Genomic DNA, 19039 nt, shown 5'->3' with positions numbered 1-19039 from the left:
ATGGGAAATTATTGCTTTACAAAATATCAGTGCTCTTTATGAAAAACAATTTGATGGCAATGAAATTGGATTAAAAAAATGGAAAGAAGCAAAACACACACACACATACACACGATTTTAGCATGAATTAACAAAAATATTAATTAAGTTTGGGGTATGATTACTTAAGAGAAAGAAACAACCATAAGAAGAGCCCAGAGAAACAAAAATTATAATCTTTGAAGGTAAGAACTACGAGAAAAATGCTAAACCACTTGAAATTATTTGACCTAAAAAAGGAAATGGTATCTTGATCAGGGACAATATGTCATCGTGGCAAAATCAGATTGCTCAGGTTTTAATCCACATTAGTTGCTCTACTTTCTTATATAGAAAAATCATTTTCAGTCTACTCACTTACCCATATAGATAGGAGTCCCGCACGTGGTCTGTAGCATACCTTCACTCCTACCAAGCTTCTTCACCGCTAAGCCAAAATCAGTCACCTGAAAGAAGAAACTCAGACAGTCACGATTTCCTGTCCCAGAGTTCACTCATTTTGAAGGTAGGATTTTATAATTGCATTTAATTCAGGGATTTTTGAGAATGGAGGGGCCTTACTGTATTACTAATAAAGACTTTGCTTTCCCTCCCCACCCACCCCTCTGTGTGAAAAAGAAACTTGGTAAAGAGAAGCTCCGTTTCTCAAATCTTGAGAAAACACCCAGGATGTCGATTATTCATTCCTTCTAATTAAAATCACCAGTTCAACATAGAAAGTTGTATCTTGAAGGAGTCACTTAACTTTTTTCAAATAAAAAAGTAATTTTTAAAGTTCTTTCACTGTAAAATACATTACGTGCTTAGTATGCCCATTATCTATTTTTCTGATACTCAAGCTATGTCCCAGTTTAACACACTGTTAAAAATGCAAATTATTATCCTTGTCAGCACTCCCAGAAACTCCCCTTTTTTATAATTATATAAAAAAACCATCTCTGATAAATACTATCTTTTCTTTACTATTATTTCCTTTGTGTTTCTAGAGTGCACTAATTAAAACGAGTACACTATTAAAAACTACAAAAAGCAAATCAACAGGAAAAAATATATAGTATGACTACAGATACACTCGAGCCCTACTTCTGCAACTGCAGTCTCTCTGCTCAGTTCTAAATCTTGGTCATTAAACATTTGGTTATTAAATATTCAGTATGTGCCCTTGGTCTTATCTCCCAAGTTGCAACAGCCTTGGGCTGAAAGCAGAAAAACAGGCACATTTATTGATCATGCAACCAAAGACAGGCTCTTGGTCCACAGACACTGAATGCAAAGTTTCCAGTGCCTTATGGAGTAACAAAACGTTCCTATCAACATGTGATATCACCATTCTTCTAAACAGATCAATTAATTTCTTCAGGAGTTTTCACAATTATCCCACATATCTTTTTCCACAGAAAATCTATTCAGATCTCAAGTACACATAAGGTTTCATGATCCTATTCAGTTCTTTGAAGAACACTTATTCCTTCATTCACCAAATATTAATTGAGCACACACTATGTTTCAGGCACTACTCCAAGTACCAACGGTGAATAACACATACATAATCCCTGCCTTCATGGAGTTTACAATGGAAATATTCAACAACCTTTACTCAGGTAAAACAAAGTACCGTTAAATCTGTTTATATTAATAGGAACTTAGCATCTGCAACAGTGAGTTATTCACAGACATTTTATTCCTAAATTAACACATTCGTGTATTTTGAAAGCAGCCACTATTAAAGTGCTAAGTAATAAATAATGTATCCTATCATTTATTTGACATTAAGGAACACTTAATTTGAATAAAATCTTCAAGAATAAACACTTGGCACATTAATTGTGCTTAGGACATAAATATTAATACCCAGGAAAATTTTCAGTGAGAAATACAGACTTTAGCATTAATTTAGTATCAAAGGCATAGCCACAGTATGGTTTTTTTTTTTTCTTTTCTAAATCTGTAACACATTTACATCAAATTACCAGGCATAATTTTGAAATTAATTAGAATTCAGAGCATCTGTTTGCTTGCTATTAACTAATGATTTAGAACTATCCAAATGAATATGTACTTAAAAAAAATTCAACAGTACCACTTAAATTGTAAAATTATTCTTGTCACTTATAACGTCTTTTGTGAAATTTTTATTATTTTTATCAGCAGACACTTATTTTCTGGCTTCTCAAAGCTTCCAAAAGGTATCTAAAAAGAGGATGTACTTTGCCACTTTGTAATCAAACTGTTTATAGGCAAACATTTACCACTATTTCTATTATCTTACCTTTATGTTTAAGTTCATTTCATTGTTAGCATCAATAAAGCTGCTTTTAACCATTATGTTTTCCAGTTTTAGATCTCTATGTACTATATCTACCAAGAAAATAAACAACAAATCAAATGAAATGCATAATGGAAAAATAATTAGAGGGGACACAAATACAACAACTAAATATATTTGACAAATTAATGTTCACTGTTGAAAAATTTGCGGAGGGCCAAGCATAATTCTGCCCTGTTCCATTTCCTTTTTTTTTTAAATTAGTTTCAGGTGTACAAAGCAATGTACTAGACATTTACACCATTTCCTTTTATTCAAATCCCTTTGCTCCACATTCCTAACCTTATGCAGCCATTTTCTTAGACTCCCTCATCTCTCCCCCATTCCACTGCTCCCCCACCTGGCTGCTGCTCTTCATGACCAGTGGCCTGGTGAGTGTGGAAGAGGAGCCTGTGTAATGCTAGATATTCCCGAGGAGGGAGATAACTGTACCGTGTTTCCCCTAAAATAAGATCTAGCCGGACCATCAGCTCTAATGGATCTTTTGGAGCAAAACTTAATATAAGACCCGGTCTTATATTATATTATATAAAACCCAGTATTATATTATTATATTATATTATGACCTGGTCTTATATAAGACCCAGTCTTATATTATATTAAAATAAGACCAGGTCTTATATTAATTTTTGCTCCAAAAGACGCATTAGAGCTGATGGTCCAGCTAGGTCTTATTTTCAGAGAAACACGGTAGTTACAATCCCAGCAAGGTTTCCCATAGCCTTAGATGATCAAATACAGGATTGCTTTTTTACTTCTATACGTATGTTATTGCCAACATAAACATTTAACATACTGCAATTTGGCTCCATCTATAGAAACTACACTTATTTCAGTATATTTTCTTATAACATCAGCACATAATTTCCTACTCTTAACATGTTAATATAAACAAACAAACAAAAACCCTTGAGATACAAAATCTGCAGGTGAACAAGTTAGACCTCAGGTAGGATTTTTACGTACATGCAAACAACCATGTACCAAACTCTTCTTTTGCTAATAACTGAATCAGTTCATATCCATAGCAATCACTTCCCTAGACTTAAAAGGTTGTACGTGTAATTGCTGGAAAAATGTAGTTAAATGAGCCCTGGACTGGCAATTATACCTAACCATTTATAGTTCCCTTACACAGTTCCCAGCCTGTGTTTTTGGAATTTTTATTGTTTCTATTGCTCTGCTTATTTCTTCTTACATAAATACCACACAGTTTTAATTAATATATCTTTATAATATGTTTTGATTCTTGGCAGGGCAAGTCTCCCTGCTGCCTCTAGTGTTCTTCTTATTGTTTTCTTTGCTGTTCTTATCCACTTCGGAATAATTTTATCAAGTCCCATTAAAAATCCTGTTAAGATTTGTTTTTAATTGTACTAAATTTATAGTTTAATGTGGGAGCATTGATATTAGCATAACATTATGCCATTGGTGTCCTGCCCTTGCAAAAATTGTCCTCTGCCTGGAAATCCCTCCCTTTTTTCATTGGAGTTACTATTCTCCAGTGCAAGTTTTGCTTCCTCTCCGAATTCTTTCTTGCCTTTCCAAAACAAATGAAGCCCTTATACTACTATTCTCCTTGCACTTTATATGTCTCTCTACTCGAGAAATTATCATGTTGAGTTACAATTTCTTTTCTATACTCAATCTCCCAGCAGGCTGAATTCCTTGAGGGGCAGGGGCCTTGTCTTTTCATCTTCGTCACTCTAGGACTGACCACAGTGTAGTAGATGCTCAGGAAAAATCTGCTGAATGAACCCCTGGGTTCCAGTACCAGTTCTGTCACACCTCACCATGTCACTTCCCCTCTCTGGAACAAAGCTTTTTCTCATCTATAAAGTGAGAAGGTTCCAAAGTCACATGGAAGCCAAACTAACCTTGGAGGAAAAAAAGGAGGAGCATGAGGAAAAGCAGCAGCACAAAGAACAGTAAAGCAATTAGAATAATTAGAATAATTTTTAAATGTGGATTTTAAACGAGTGAAAACTATTCTGTATGCTATTACAATGAAGGATACAGTCTTTATACGTAGAACACCAAGAGTGAACCCTAATGTAAACCGTGACTTTGGGTGATTATTATGTGCCACTTAAGTTCACCACTTGTGACAAATGTCCCACTGTGGAGGGGGGTGCTCATTATGGGGAAGGTGGTGTGTGTATGAGCAGGGGGCACACAGGTGTCCCTACTTTTCAAAAGTTCACATCATGCCACTTCACTTTCATAAAAAAACTACATTAGTACCTGTTTTTGCTAACAGAAAGAAATCCAAAGAGGATTTTTGCTTTTATGAAAAACTGTGAAAAATGAAAATAGCATTCAGCATTTGTTTTGAATGAGCCTTTACAGAGGCGGCACGCACCCCAAGTGGCAGCAGTGACACGGCCAAGCTCCTTTCCTGGGAATCACACTCAGCACCTCGGCATCGAGCCTCCACAGCTGTGAACTGTACCTGTGAGCACCTGTGCTTTATCTCGATTTATTTTGTGCATCTGTTAGCAAGACGTGTCCTAAGGTATCAGAAAGGCCTATGACAGCTCGTAAGGGGGTTAACTTAGGGTAAAACCAGATGTCATTAAGCATTTTGACTGCGGTGAACGAAATGAAGATACTGTGCCTCTTTTGAACTTGCCTGCATCCATGATTTGTACTATTTACATGCAGAGATAAAGAATCTAGAAAGCTGCCAAAGTTGCTATTTGTTCTGCTAGTAGCAAAGTGGTGTCCTTTAGTTGGAATCTAGTAATGGATAAAATGGAAAGTCTATTGCTTGAGTGGATTCACGGCTGTACAAAGCATGGAGTGTATTTATCATATCATTCCTGATTTTACTATATGTTAGTGTTATTTTAGGTGTTCTTTGGAAGGTTATTTTTTGGGTCTGGGAACACTCAAAAAAATTTTCCATATAAATTATTGGTAATTCTTTGCTTTACGCCATTTCAGTTTAGAAAAGGTTTCATAGGAACCCTCCACTTTCAGATAATGGGGAAAACATTTACGGAAAAGCTCTGTAACTTCTGCTCAATTTTGCTGTGAACCTAAAACTGCTCTAAAAAAACAAAAAGAAAACAAAGCCTAGAATATGTGATTTTTAACATTATTAGCATATAAGTGTTTTAGAAATTTTACTTTTATTATTAATTTGTCTATTTTGGATTTGCTAACAATAGCTGCTTTCCAAACTGTTGAACAGAAACATTCATAACTCCATCCTTACCGTGCACAATGTAATTGTATACCTGCCTTGTGTCTAATTAAAATATATCTATAAATGAAGTTAAAAAGGAAAAAAATTAATTTGTAAATGAAATTTTCCATACCAGTGGGCATTATTTGTGTGACTACGAATCCTGAATACGATTACCCTTAAACAAAAGTGATATCTGCTCTCATGGAATCAATGAGCTGGATGATCCTCGTCTTACCCTTATTGTGAAGATATGCTATAGCGGATGCAAGACTTTGAATGATCCACCTTGTCTCATTCTCTGAGAAATGCCCTTTCCTACACAGAATTTCTTTGAGTTCTCCATCCTCACAGAGCTCCATCACAAGGTACATTCTCTGACATTATATATTTAAAAAGAGAGAGAGAGAGCAAATTATACAGTTGGGGATCTTAAAAATGTTATATGTTACATATATAGCAAAAATATGATCACAATCTTAAATCATCAATCTATTCAGTCAAAAATATTTCTTATCGATCACGTACAAGATCCTGTGCAGGATACTAGAGGAACAAGGCAGCGTAAGACATAGTCTTTACCCTAGAGGAGCTTACGGTATAGTTATAATGACAACATCAAGTGATAAGTATTGAGAGAGGAGGCATGAGATTACAGAGGAAGGGAGGCTTGGCCTAAAAACTGCTCACTGAGGAGGCGACATCAGAGGCAGGTCTGACCGAAAAGGAATATATGGTTAGAGAATGTGGGCAAGAACGCGTGGTATTTTCAAAGACTCCAAAGCGTGAAAAAAAAATCACTGGCTGTTAATAGAATAACTACTACCTCAGTGTTAACAGTATTCGGAGTTTGGCAGGGCAGAGAAGAGTGGCGTGGTGAGGAGTGAGGCTAGAAAGAACAGGTTGATGCCAGGTTGTAAAGAGTCTTGGATATTACACAAAAGCGTTTGGAATTTTCCCCCGTATGCAATAGGGAGCCACGGAAGATTTTTAAGCTGATGCCTGGAGTTGGGGAAAAGGTGTACACTATTATCAATTTTGCATTTCTAAGTGGACACTCTGCTTAACAGTAATGTGGAGCCGGGCTCAGCCAACTTTTCTGTAAAGGCCAGATCCAGACAGTAAATATTTTCAGCTTTGTGGACCACGTAATCTCTTTTGTGAAAGCAGCCACAAACCATACAACAAAACTTTAGTTATGGACTTTGAAATTTTAGTTTCATATAATTTTTGTATGTCACAAAATACTACTCTTTTACATTTCTTTCAACCATTTAAAAATGTAGAAAAATCTTAGCTCATGGGCCGTAAAAAAAGAGACAACATGCCAGATTTAGCTTGCATGCTGTAGTATGGTGACCTCTGTTTATAGTGGGTAGATGTGAGGCACAGAATGGAGACAAGACGAGGAAGAAGAAAAAGATGTGAAAAATACCTAGGAGGAAGAAACAGTGAGACTTGGTGAATAATTGGGGATGCGTGGTAAAAGCCAGAGGTGAGATGCCTCTTCCGTATTTTCTGTTTCTGTTGGTGCATGTTAATTTCACTTTAGGTATTCCAACAGTCAAGCCATCTACTGAGTCCAAAAGATTCACTGTCAAGTAAAATGCAAGTCTTTTTCACACCTATTGCTATTCAGTTGCAAAATACCGTCCTTGTTTCCACTCTATTCTGTGCTGCTAGATTTTTGTTGTTATTTTTAAGATTTGGGGGTCTGATTCTATTCTATAACCACTATGAATGCAACTTCTGTATTCTATCAGCAAGCATGAAAACAGAAAGAGAAGGTTAACACTCTTTTTATAGTCAAAATTCTGATTCACTAAACCTCAGGATGCTTTAGAATTTCAAAAGTAACTAAAGAATTCTGCAAAGTCTAACACATAAGCCAGCTTTTGAACTAGGCCACATTTTTTTTCAGTGACAGACAGCACTGCAGGGATCACCGGTACATGAATTGGTAAGTGAACTGTTTAGAAGGAAAAGTTACATTAGCAGTGCTTACCATATAAATTGAGGCCGATTTTAAATATGCAAGTTGATGAAAGTTATATCAACCAATTTTGGTAAAAGGTCTTTTTATAATTATTAGAAATAACTGTATAAATCTGGAGAACATTTGGACGCACAGGAAACCCTAACGCAGTCAGACTGCATGATCAGTGCTAATAACATGGCCCAATCAATCAATTAGCAATTTCCCGTCATCCTTAAGACATTGAAGCCATCTTAAGGAAGGTCTAGGCATTGGTGTGAGTTGTGGATCAGGGAGGGCAGCATATCTGACACAGGCGAATCAAAGGCAAGCTATACATACAAAAGACAATCACAGACGATGGTTTTTCTGTGCCTTCAAACTATTCTCGATTTGAACCTTCACTTGTGCCCAAGATGGGGTAACAGAGACCAGAGTTACCCTCCCTTCCTGAAACAACTATGAAATAGACAAAATATATAAAACAATAATTTTCAGACATTAGACATGAGACAGGATAGGGCAGTGATCCCAGAGAGAGGCAAGCCCTGTGATTATCCTAGCTTAGTATCTGGAAAGAGTTTTCAGGCCACAAAGCTGAGAAATGGAATCCAAGTAGGGCCCAGCAGTCTCCATGAATTGAGAAGGTGAAACTGGGAGTCCAGGAAGGCAGACACAACTAAAGTTCACAAGGCAGAGCACCAAAGAGGAGAAAGCTTACACAGAGAAAACGCCAGAGGTTTGCAGCAGGGCACCTGCAAGTCTTCAGCAGAGTACTAATTAGCACATGTGAATGAGGAAACTATATGAAGCTGGGAAAGGAACCTTGCAAAAGGAGCAAACACTCACTGGCGCTTACACATGACCAGGAAGAGTTTGTGTTCCTGTTAGTCAGAGTGGAAAATCTCATAACTCATGGGGCACTGGATAGGGGACTCAAAAAGGTTTTACTCCATTAGCAGGAAAAAATTAGCCCTAGACCAAAGGCTGCTCTGGTAGCCCCTAACAAAGCTTAAAGCAAGCTTCAAAAGTATCAAACTATTTCCAAGCAACTTAACTATGTCCTACAATAAAGCTAAAGAATAGTTATAAGAACATAAAAATATCTAGCATCCAATAAAAAATTAACAGGCATATAATGCAGCAGGAAAATATAACCCATAATGAAGGGGAAAAGAATCAATCAATCAAAAGTGACCTAGAAATAACACACGTGATAGAATTAGTAGAAAAGAACATTAAAAGGTATTGTAAGTACAATTAAGAAGGAGGAAATATTGACCCAAATCAAATTTCCATTAGAAGGGATTAACAGAAAATATGATGCTATAGAAAAACAGACTACTGCATCTGAAAACACCACAATAAAAACTATACTAAATGAAACAAGGAGAGAAAAAAGATTGAAAAAAATGAATAAAGCATCAGTAAGCTGTGGACAATATTAAACAATCTAACTTGTGTATTTGGAGTCCCAAAAGTGGGAGATGGCAGAAAAAAAATATTTAAAGAAATAATGGGCAGAAATTTCCTAAATTTGATGAAAACCATAAACTCACAGATCCAAGAGGACCCATGAACCCCAAGCACAAGAAACATGAAGAAAATTACACTGAGGCACAACATAATCAAATTGCTTAAAACTGACGATAAAGAGCAAAACTATTCCAAGATTCAAAGATAAAAGAAATCACAACTGTAAGACTGAAGAGAAGACTTTTGGCATCACTGCCATATTCTGCTCCCATAATGGATAACTGTGGTTATTAAGCACTCCTAATGAATGAAGCATAATGCATAATGCAAATTGACTATTACTGCCTTAGAGACTGGCAAAGGAAACAAAAGATAATAGCTAACACTTAATGAGACAGATGCTTTATATCCATCTTCCCATTTAATCGTTCAATAAGCAAATGAGGTTGATACTTTTATTAAACCCATTTTACAGATGAGGAAACTGAGGTATAGAGAGATTGAGTAACGTGTCATAGTCCCATAGCTAATAAGTGGTAGAGGCAGGATTTAAATGAACAGGCAATCTGATTCCCGAGTCCACATGCTTAACCACTATTATTATACTCCGTCCAAGCAGAAAAACACCCAAGCCCTCTGGCACTAAATAATCTGGAGGCAGAATGGCAAATCCCCAGGATTTAGAACAATTCTACATGAAAATTATAGGCATTTAAAGAGAAAAATGGTAACATCTAGGGAAGAAGGAAGATTAAACATGTTGGTAAGACACAAGTGACAAAATATCTTCTACATAGTGCCAAATATATCCACGCTAACTTTATTATAAAGCTAACCTTGCAAAATTATGACAATATTCCACGAGACTCTAATGGAGAAACCAAGGACCAAAGCAAAAGGAAAGTCACCTCTAAGGAAGCTTTAATCACTATCTGGTTGTGTATAAAGTTGTTTCAATTTTAAACATTTGTTTTCAACATGCCACCCAGAAATATCACGAAAGCCATCAATCTAATCATCACACACCTAATTATACAATCAGTAATAAAAGTTCTCCAGAATGTTCTCATCAATCTCCAGTGACAGACTCATGTCAAGGACTGTGCAACTGTGCCCCAGAGGGATGAATTCAGAAGGGAATGATGTTCATTTTGTAACAATAACAACTTTCAAAATGCAGCACTTGATAAAGCTATACCTTGGGCGTCTCAAACACTTGTTCCAGATGTATGATGTGTTCATGTTTCACACTTTTTAGGATGTTCACCTCCCGTTCAAGTAACTTCACAGCAGAGCTTCCAGCCTTAAACAAGGAGGAAACAGATTTCACATACGAATGTCACTACTACATACCTCAGTATAAAAGTTACAGTTATTCTTATATTTTTCCTACATTTTCTTGAGTTTCTTTTTCAAAAGATAGCATGATAAAATTAAATTATACCCTTCTTTCCTTTGTCCAATTTTAAGTTATGTGTAATTTGGCTTCAAACTACATCTATTTCTAGGACTGTTTCTATAAATTAACCACAGTATGCTCTCTGTCCCCTCACCAAATTATTCAGATTTTTTTTTTATTAGTGTCAGGATTTTTAATATAGTATTTGGCATTTCTTTTAAAATCATGTTGACCATTTGATGTTAGCCTAATAAAAACAAAATCGACTTTCCAAGGAAATCAGTTGGAGAAGATAAAAACAAAATGTTTTTCTGTTTTGTTGTTGTTTTGTTTTGATTATATTTATATATATCAAAAGAAACAATAGGAAGTGAGATTCTACACTTAGCCCTGCATTATATCACTTTCTGGTCCTCAGGCCTCAAAAATTAACTGAGAGAGAAAGAGAAATGCAGATGTTGCCTTCCAACCAACCTCACTCCAACTTTATCTCCTTACATGTAACCCTTCACCACATCTGACAGCAAAAAATAGAGGCAGGGACACCCCAGGGAACACAAGGCCTTCAATCAGGGTGTAAGTAACTGACTGTCTACAATGGCATTTACGAAATTCCAGAAGGGCTTCTCCCACCCTCACCACCACTACCACCACCCCAGTCATCGCCCCTACTGGTATCTAAATTACCATCATTATCTGCAGATAAGCATTGAAAGGGATAACGAAGGTCTTATCCCTTCCTCCTTCCCCCGACTGACCCCGCCAAGTTTGGGAGATCATACAGCAATCTTTCCTTAGTTAAAATTTTACCTAGAGTCATCCCTGCTTCCAATTACCTTTCCCCTTTCATCAGTACCATCTCAGGAGTGAGTAGGAAACTGCCCACCCACTATGCCCTACCCAAGTAGGATGACAGTCACATTTTAAGCTTATCCTAGAGGGTTAAGAGAAATAGTGACAGTGAGGATGAGCTTCTGTCTAGATTAGCTATGGGAAGTTACCACCGTTTCTCCTAAAACCCACCTCCATTTCGTTCCAAACTCCGTCCCCTAACGGCTGGACTTGTATGTAATGCAGTAATACATTGTCCAATTCATACACTGCCTGTATGTAAATGTAATTTTATTTTACTACCTTAGTGTCCTATAAATTCTCAGCATCAATATGTGTGTACAAGATTATGAATTCCTAAAGTTGCAAGCAGGTATCTTGACTATGTAAGCCTAAAACCTAGCCCCTAACCCTACCTGACACCAAAGGGGCAAAGGAAATAATATCCCATGTAGCACCATGGTTCTAAAATTCTGAAGATTTCTAGAAAAGCTCTGGATCTCCCTTTATGAAGATTTATAAATCTATTGATCTTTAAGGAGAAATGGTATATAATTTGCGATAGTTTGTTTTAAAGAATACATAAAACCTACTATTTTATTTTATATATGTACAACGTACCATCACAAACCTAAGCCCAGGCATAGAAATGTTTAAAAAGTTGATGAAATGGTCAGGTGTAAAGGAAAAGCTTTAGACTTAGACTCTCCATTAAAAGAGAAGCCCAGTCATTCTCCAGCCAAAAGAAATGCAGTGAGGAATATGGGGGATACAAGTAAATAGCAGATAGTTGGGGAAAAAATGGTTCAAACTGAAAGAGCAGGTAGGATGAATAGACAGAATAAGCTAACAATGAGGAAAAGAGAACCAAAGGAAAGGAGAGAACAGGGGAAAAGTATAGCAGAACTACATCAGGACAGAGTCCCAGGACTCATTTCTGGCCAAAGACATCTCTAGCCAACAGCCCTACATTTATACAGACTGATAATCAGAACTTACCTTCAACTTCCACTGGTAAACTCTACCTATATTTGGTTAGATTGGTTACGTTAGTTACCCTTTCATTTGCCTTTTCCAGATTGCACTTGTCTACCCGAGTTCAGTCAGAAGGCTGGAGAAATGCTCACACCTCTCCAGGGGAACAGCCCAGACCCGGGCCCAAGGGTCAGAGGTAGTTGTGTTCAAGTGAAAAACTGTGTTGCCTCCTGGCACTGTGCCCTCAGGGTGCTAATGCTACTATAATAAAACTTACCTTTTCCTTGTTCACTTTTTTAATGGCCCACTTAGTTTCTGTTTCTTTGTCTGTCGCTTCAATGACCATTCCAAAGCTCCCTTGTCCCAATACTCTTCCAAAAGTATAGATTTCCTAGATAAAAAATAAGAGTTCCTTTGTCTTTCTCTGCCATTCATCAGCTATTAAAATTGAACACAATACTGACAGATATCCACCTCAGGGAACAGAGATTCTGCTCTGGGGTAATATCAAATAGAAGACACCACATATTTACTTTAATATTAATAAACACATCTTAATTAAACAAAAATAAGTTTTGATGAATTTGATTAAAAGTCCTTTGGAGGAAAACCATAAAAATCCTAATGGGGAAATACGGAAAATCTCAAAAGTATAAAAATGAATCTCTTACAAACTATAATATTAATGAAATATCTTCATAAGAAAAAGGAGGAATGGAGTATTCATTCGTACATACATATGTATGTGTATAAAGTTCATTCACTCAAAAAATTATCCCCAAACTCTGAGAGCTATATGATAACACATATTAACCACTGAACACCTGCTTTCTTGTTTATCAAGCAACACTTTATCTTCATAACTGCTATTAAAATCACTTTTTTTATTTCTTTTGTTTTAGACAAAGCAGTATGTGACAGGAATTTTAATGTAAATCAACACAGAGAAGAAAATAAAAACCATCCATAGTAACACTAGCCAATCCAAGAATCCTTCCATTTATCATTTAACTTCTACTTAGAAAGACAGAATGCACTGGTCTTGCCAACACCAGCACTGTGGTTCGCACTGTAACATCACAAATAAGTAACCTACTTACACTTTCATTTCTGTGAATTTGGTTGAAGAGAGTCAGTCTCCCTGATCCAAACCACCTCTATGAGATTAACAAGAGTTTCTGGGAAGGGAGTGAAGGAAAGATGGTAGGAAGGAAGAAAACAAGAGAGAGAAGGAAAAACAGAAGGAAAGAGAAAGAGAAAGAGATGGAGGAGGGAGAGAAGGAAAAAGGGAGGGAGAGAAAAGGAGAGAGAGAGAAGGGAAGGGAGGGAAGGAAAGGGAAGAAAGAAGGAAGTGTTCAGTTTCAACATGTTAGACTTTCCTGAGATATTTCCTTGTGATATATATCTTGGGAGCTACAAAGATGTATAAAACATAATTCCTGTTTTCTCAGAATTTGTAATCTACTCAAGAGACAAGATTATTACTTAAGTCATAAAGTCTTAAGTTAAAAAAAAAATACAAAATTACATTGAGACAGAGACCAGAGCTAAAACACTGGGAGAATAAGGGAAAACATTATGAAAGAGCATGGCTTCTGAGATTCGCCTGTGAGAGAAGAAAGGCAAAAAAATAATTGAAAATTATACATATTTTCTCTCTAAATATATATAACCACAACTTAGACACAGTATTTTAATATTGTTTAAATAGGACTTTTTAAATGAAGGATGAGTAGAGGAATAGCCTAACTGCCCAACTATTATTTTATAAACTAATCTTTTTCGTCAGCTAACTGCTTTGACATCATTATACAGTAGTGAAAATAACAAGAAAATGACTTCTAGTTTGTATTAATTTTAAGAGGATGCTATTAAAATAGTAATATAGATCTATTTTTATTGACATATAAGTCCATGATATAGTGTAGAGTGTGAAAGCATGCACGATCGATCCCATTATGGAAACGTGTGATTGGGGGGGGGGGTTGCGGGTGCTGATATTGATGTCTGGAAAGATGTTCATCTAAATATTGAGTGGTTGTTACTTGGTGGTAGCATCTTGGATGACTGTAATGTCCTTTTTTATACTCTTCTGAAATGTTTGAAATCTTTAAAATAAGCCTGTCCATTTAATGGAAGAGAAACTCCAACTACACCCATTAAGGTTATTTCTTAAAAATATGTATAAATTTAGAATATTTCATAATTTAAAACAGGAAAAAACTGAAAAAATAGGGTGATTTATACATGCATTAAAATGAAGTAAAGGTAATAAATATTAAACTTAGTTAAATCTGGCTCATGAGTTTTGTTTTCTTCATTTTTTAAATCTATATTTTCCTAGTTTTTTACAACAAACACATTTTGATTTTATAAAAGCTCTTATGACTAAATTTAAAACTCAGTAAACTTGTAGATTTTACAAAATAGAGGCCTTTAATTTGAAGGGAGAGATTTAAACTTTTCAAATCAGAATTTCTCAGGAAGTTTTTCTGATCACTTTAAATTGCCAAATATCTCTTAAAACAATTTTTTTTAAGTTAACGTTAATACAATTTTCTTCTTTCCATTGTTCTTGTTGTGGTTCCTTTAAACTGATGTTAAAAGAACACATTTAATTTCTAAAATTGTATTAACATACAATTGCATATTAATTGTATTAATTAATAATGTAATCATTAGCATCCTAGGAAGACTAATATTGGTATTCACTTAATCAGAGCCTGTAAAAAATGTTAAGTCCATAAGGGAAATTCTGGCCTCACTACCATTCACAAGGAAGTGAACAGCCAAACCATCTCACGTCATCTGGGTTCTTTCTGCATCTCACAGTGGTCCACACAAAGACTCTACAACTGCCCTCAGGTTCTCATCTAATAAAAGTGTTCTCCACTTTAATTAAAGTCTATTTGGTCCTCTGTGAATAGAAAAATAATTAGTCTGCATTTTCTGTAATAAAGACTTTGACATACTAGAAAATGGTAAATTTCCGCTTTCCTTTCTTTCCATAGTCTTATTTTTAAATCATTTTTGCCATTAACCATTGACTTAGAAGAAACATGAAAGTTCCTAGCAGCTTCACTTTGCTTTCAATATACCTCAATAGCAGCTCCATCGTCCATCCTTATATGAGGAACTTTTCCGTCTGTAAAGTTGCTCCGACTCCACTGTTGTTGAGACGCCCTCCTCTCTATATTTGAGATTCTTGACAGCTTAGACGAAAAAGGAATAAAAGAAAAAGTAATGTTAAGATATAACACACTTGTTGACAAAATAAGAATCCTAATTTAGATAATCTGGCAAACCTTTAACGTGTGTTATGATATTTACTGTGTACAAAATAATTCACTGTCTTCTAAGCGCTATATGATTTATTAGCTCATTAGGTTAAAAGAGACCTTAAGAAGTCACTCAATCTAATCTCCTAAATCCAGGCAAGTATACACGATAACCTGCAACAACAGATAAATCAGAACTTACTCGATGATTCTTTAAAATCATGAGAAGGCAACGTCACAGCTTTCTCAATCATCGTTGTTTCAAAACATAACAATCATCTTGACTAGGTTATACATAAAAATTATTGGCCATTCACAAAATATGCTTGAAATGGTAATAACATAGTAACTCACTAACAACGTACTCAGAGACACCTACATGGCAATAACTATACAGTAATACAAATCAGGAAAACCAGTTTAGGGTGAAAATTTGAAAAAGTTACACCCTGAGGGCTGAGAACCTAACTTTTCTTACCTTACTGTTCTCTGTCTCCAAAGCTGTGCTACATCAAGTAGAATCTTCACACTGCCTCTTCTCTATACATACATCCAAATCAGTCCAACAACGTAGTCATAGATTGTAACTAATACAAATTGATTGTGTAAAGTATACCTGATATTCCATCTTGATAACCAGGAATTGTCTTAAATAACAACCACCCTATATTTAACCACAACCATAAATCTCATTCTGCATCAGTTGAAAAAAAAATGCCCCCAAATTCAGAGTTAATTCAGCTTGAAAACTAATTCAGACAACCTACTGAATGGGAAAAGATATTCACAAATGATACATCTGATAAGGGGTTAATAACCAAAATTTACAAAGAACTCACGCAACTGAACACCAAAAAAAGGTAACAATCCAATTAAAAAAATGGGCAGAGGACCTGAACAGACATTTCTCCAAAGAGGACGTACAGCTGGCCAGCAGACATATGGAAAGATGCTCAACATCGCTAATCATCAGAGAAATGCAAATGAACACCACAGTGAGCTAGCACCTCATACCTGTGAGAAGGGCTATCATCGATAAAGCAACAAAAAACACATGCTGGAGAGGATGTGGAGAAAAGAGAACCCTGTACACTGCTGGTGGTTGCAAACTGGCAGCCACTGTGAAAAATGGTTCAGAGGTTCCTCAAAAAATTAAAAATAGAACTACTTAAAAATAGAACTACCTTATGACCCAGCAATTCCACTTCTGGGTATTTAGCCAAAGAAATCCAAAACACTAATTTGAAAAGGTATATGCACCCCTATGTTCACTGCAGCATTATTTACAATAGTGAAGATACTGGAGCAACCTAAGTGCCCATCAATAGATGACTGGATAAAGAAGATGTGGTACAGATATACGATGGTTATTACTCGGCCATAGAACAGAATGAAATCTTGCCATTTGCAATAACATGGATGGACCTGGAAGGCATTATGCTAAGTGAAATAAGTCAAACACAGAAAGACAAATACCATATGATCTCACTTATATGTGGAATCTAAAGGAAAAAATAAAGAAACAAAACAGAAACAGACTCATGGATACAGAGAATAAACCGATGGTTGCTGGATGGGAGAGGGGTTGAGGGGGTGGGTAGAAAAGGTGAAGGGATTAAGAAGTACAGATTGGTAGTTATGAAATAGTCATGGGGATGTAAAGTACAGCATAGGGAATACAGTCAATAATATTGTAATAACTATGTATAGTGCAAGGTACTAGACTAATCGGGGGGTATACTTCGTAAATTAAATAAATGTCTAACTACTATGCTGTACACCTGAAACTAACATAAAATAATACTGAATGTCAACTGTAATTGAAAATAAAAAATGAAAAGAAAGCCAATTCATTTCTACGTAAACTATTTTTAAATGGAAGCTAGAACAACATTCCAAATTATTCACGATCCTGGGAAATAATTTGGGCAGTGTCGGAAACGTCGTTAAAGAAATTACTAACCAACTTTGCTCACCTCTTATGTAAGAAAGAAATGTTCCCTTAATAGTTAAGAAGGCAATGAATTAGCTGACAAGGGCTCATGGGATATATGGATGAAACTAGGGATGGGATTAGGGAATGGAATTTTTGTTTGTTTTTTTATTTTTTTTTAAATTAAAGTTCGTTGGGTGACAATGGTTAATAAAGTAACATAGGTTTCAGGTGTACAATTCTGTAATACATCATCTATATATATCATATCGTATGTTCACCACCCAGAGTCAGTTCTCTTTCCATTACCATATATTTGATCCCCTTTACCCTCATCTACCACCTCCTCCCCCATACCCTTTGGTAACCACAAAACTATTGTCTGTGTCTATCAGTTTTTGTTTCTTTGTTTGTCTTGTTCCTTTGTTATTTTCAGTGTTATATCCCTCATATCAGTGAAACCATATGGTTCTCGACTTTTTCTGACTTATTTTGCTTAGCATAATAATCTCAAGATCCATCCATGTTGTTGCAAATGGCACTATTTCACCTTTTCTTATGGCAGAATAGTATTCCATTGTGTATATATACCACATCTTCTTTATCCCTGTTACCCAAAGCAATACACAAATTTAATGCAATCCCCATCAAAATCCCAATGGCATTTTTTAAATAAATAAAACAAAAAATCATTAGATTTGTATGGAACCACAAAAGACCCCGAATAGCCACAGCAATCCTAAGAACAAAGAACAATGCTGGAGGTATCACATTCTCTGACTTCAGTTTGTACTACAGAGTAACAATAATCAAAACAGTATGGTACTGGCAGAAAAACAGACACACAAATCAATAGGATTTCAATTTGTGTTAAGAAGTAGAACTTTCAGTATTTACCACATCTTTTGCAGAGGCATTATTTTTGCTGGTTTGCTGTTCTTTTTTTCTCTCTGGTGAACGTGAAATGTCTGAACCACTAATGCTTGATGACGCTGACATTTCCACCACCGACATTGGAGAAACCCTTGTTTTACAGGAACATAAACAAAGTACATCTTTCTCAGAAGTACATGAACAGTTGGAGCATTTTTTGGATATTTTATCAAAGCCACTATCAGCCATTCGCTTAACTCTGCAACAAAAGCAACTTGAAAGAAAAATGTTTCCACTGTTTGAGGAAAAGAACCAGATCAAAAAGCATAAGGTAAGCTGACGGCAAAATCTGTAACTTCCAATTGGTGAGGTCCTTAGGGGAATGAGGCATTAGACCTATATTCACACATGCGAGCTGCAGAAAGAAAAGAAATGACCATTTAGAAAATTCTTTCTTATCCTATCACCCTCCCAGAAATGAGAGAAAAACTAGAAACTAATACCCAAACCATCCTGCCTATACATGAAATGTTAATATTTATAACAAAATTAGGATATATTTCTAAAAACCATCAGATTCTCACCTTTCAAAACTGAATTCTTGAACTCCAGAAATTTAATTTGCTTAACAATCAAAAGAATCAACCCTCTGTTCAGAACCACAAAATTGCTGAAAAGCAGTCTAGAGAAATCATTGGGTGGGTTGATATCAATTTTTTAAATGAAACAGAATAGATAATATCA

The 19039-nt window shown here is 35.8% G+C and overlaps 1 protein-coding gene across 1 annotated transcript in view; it reads right to left on the bottom strand.

Moving 5' to 3' along the window:
• Positions 1–18659, bottom strand: part of STK33 (serine/threonine kinase 33) — a 59106-nt gene extending 40447 nt beyond the window's left edge. Inside the window, exons 1-7 of the mRNA XM_033120621.1 lie at positions 18320–18659; positions 15310–15423; positions 12489–12602; positions 10205–10309; positions 5794–5932; positions 2309–2397; positions 401–485 (exon numbers count right to left, since the gene is read on the bottom strand). Coding sequence (XP_032976512.1) covers positions 401–485; positions 2309–2397; positions 5794–5932; positions 10205–10309; positions 12489–12602; positions 15310–15423; positions 18320–18544 — 871 coding nt within the window. The 5' untranslated portion in view covers positions 18545–18659. The remainder of the gene's footprint in view (positions 1–400; positions 486–2308; positions 2398–5793; positions 5933–10204; positions 10310–12488; positions 12603–15309; positions 15424–18319) is intronic.
• Between the last annotated feature and the right edge of the window lie 380 nt (positions 18660–19039).

Source organism: Rhinolophus ferrumequinum, chromosome 11, assembly GCF_004115265.2.
Source record: "Rhinolophus ferrumequinum isolate MPI-CBG mRhiFer1 chromosome 11, mRhiFer1_v1.p, whole genome shotgun sequence".
Lineage (NCBI taxonomy): Eukaryota > Metazoa > Chordata > Mammalia > Chiroptera > Rhinolophidae > Rhinolophus > Rhinolophus ferrumequinum.
The sequence above is the reverse complement of the archived record's forward strand: the minus strand, read 5'-3'. Positions and strand labels throughout refer to the sequence as shown.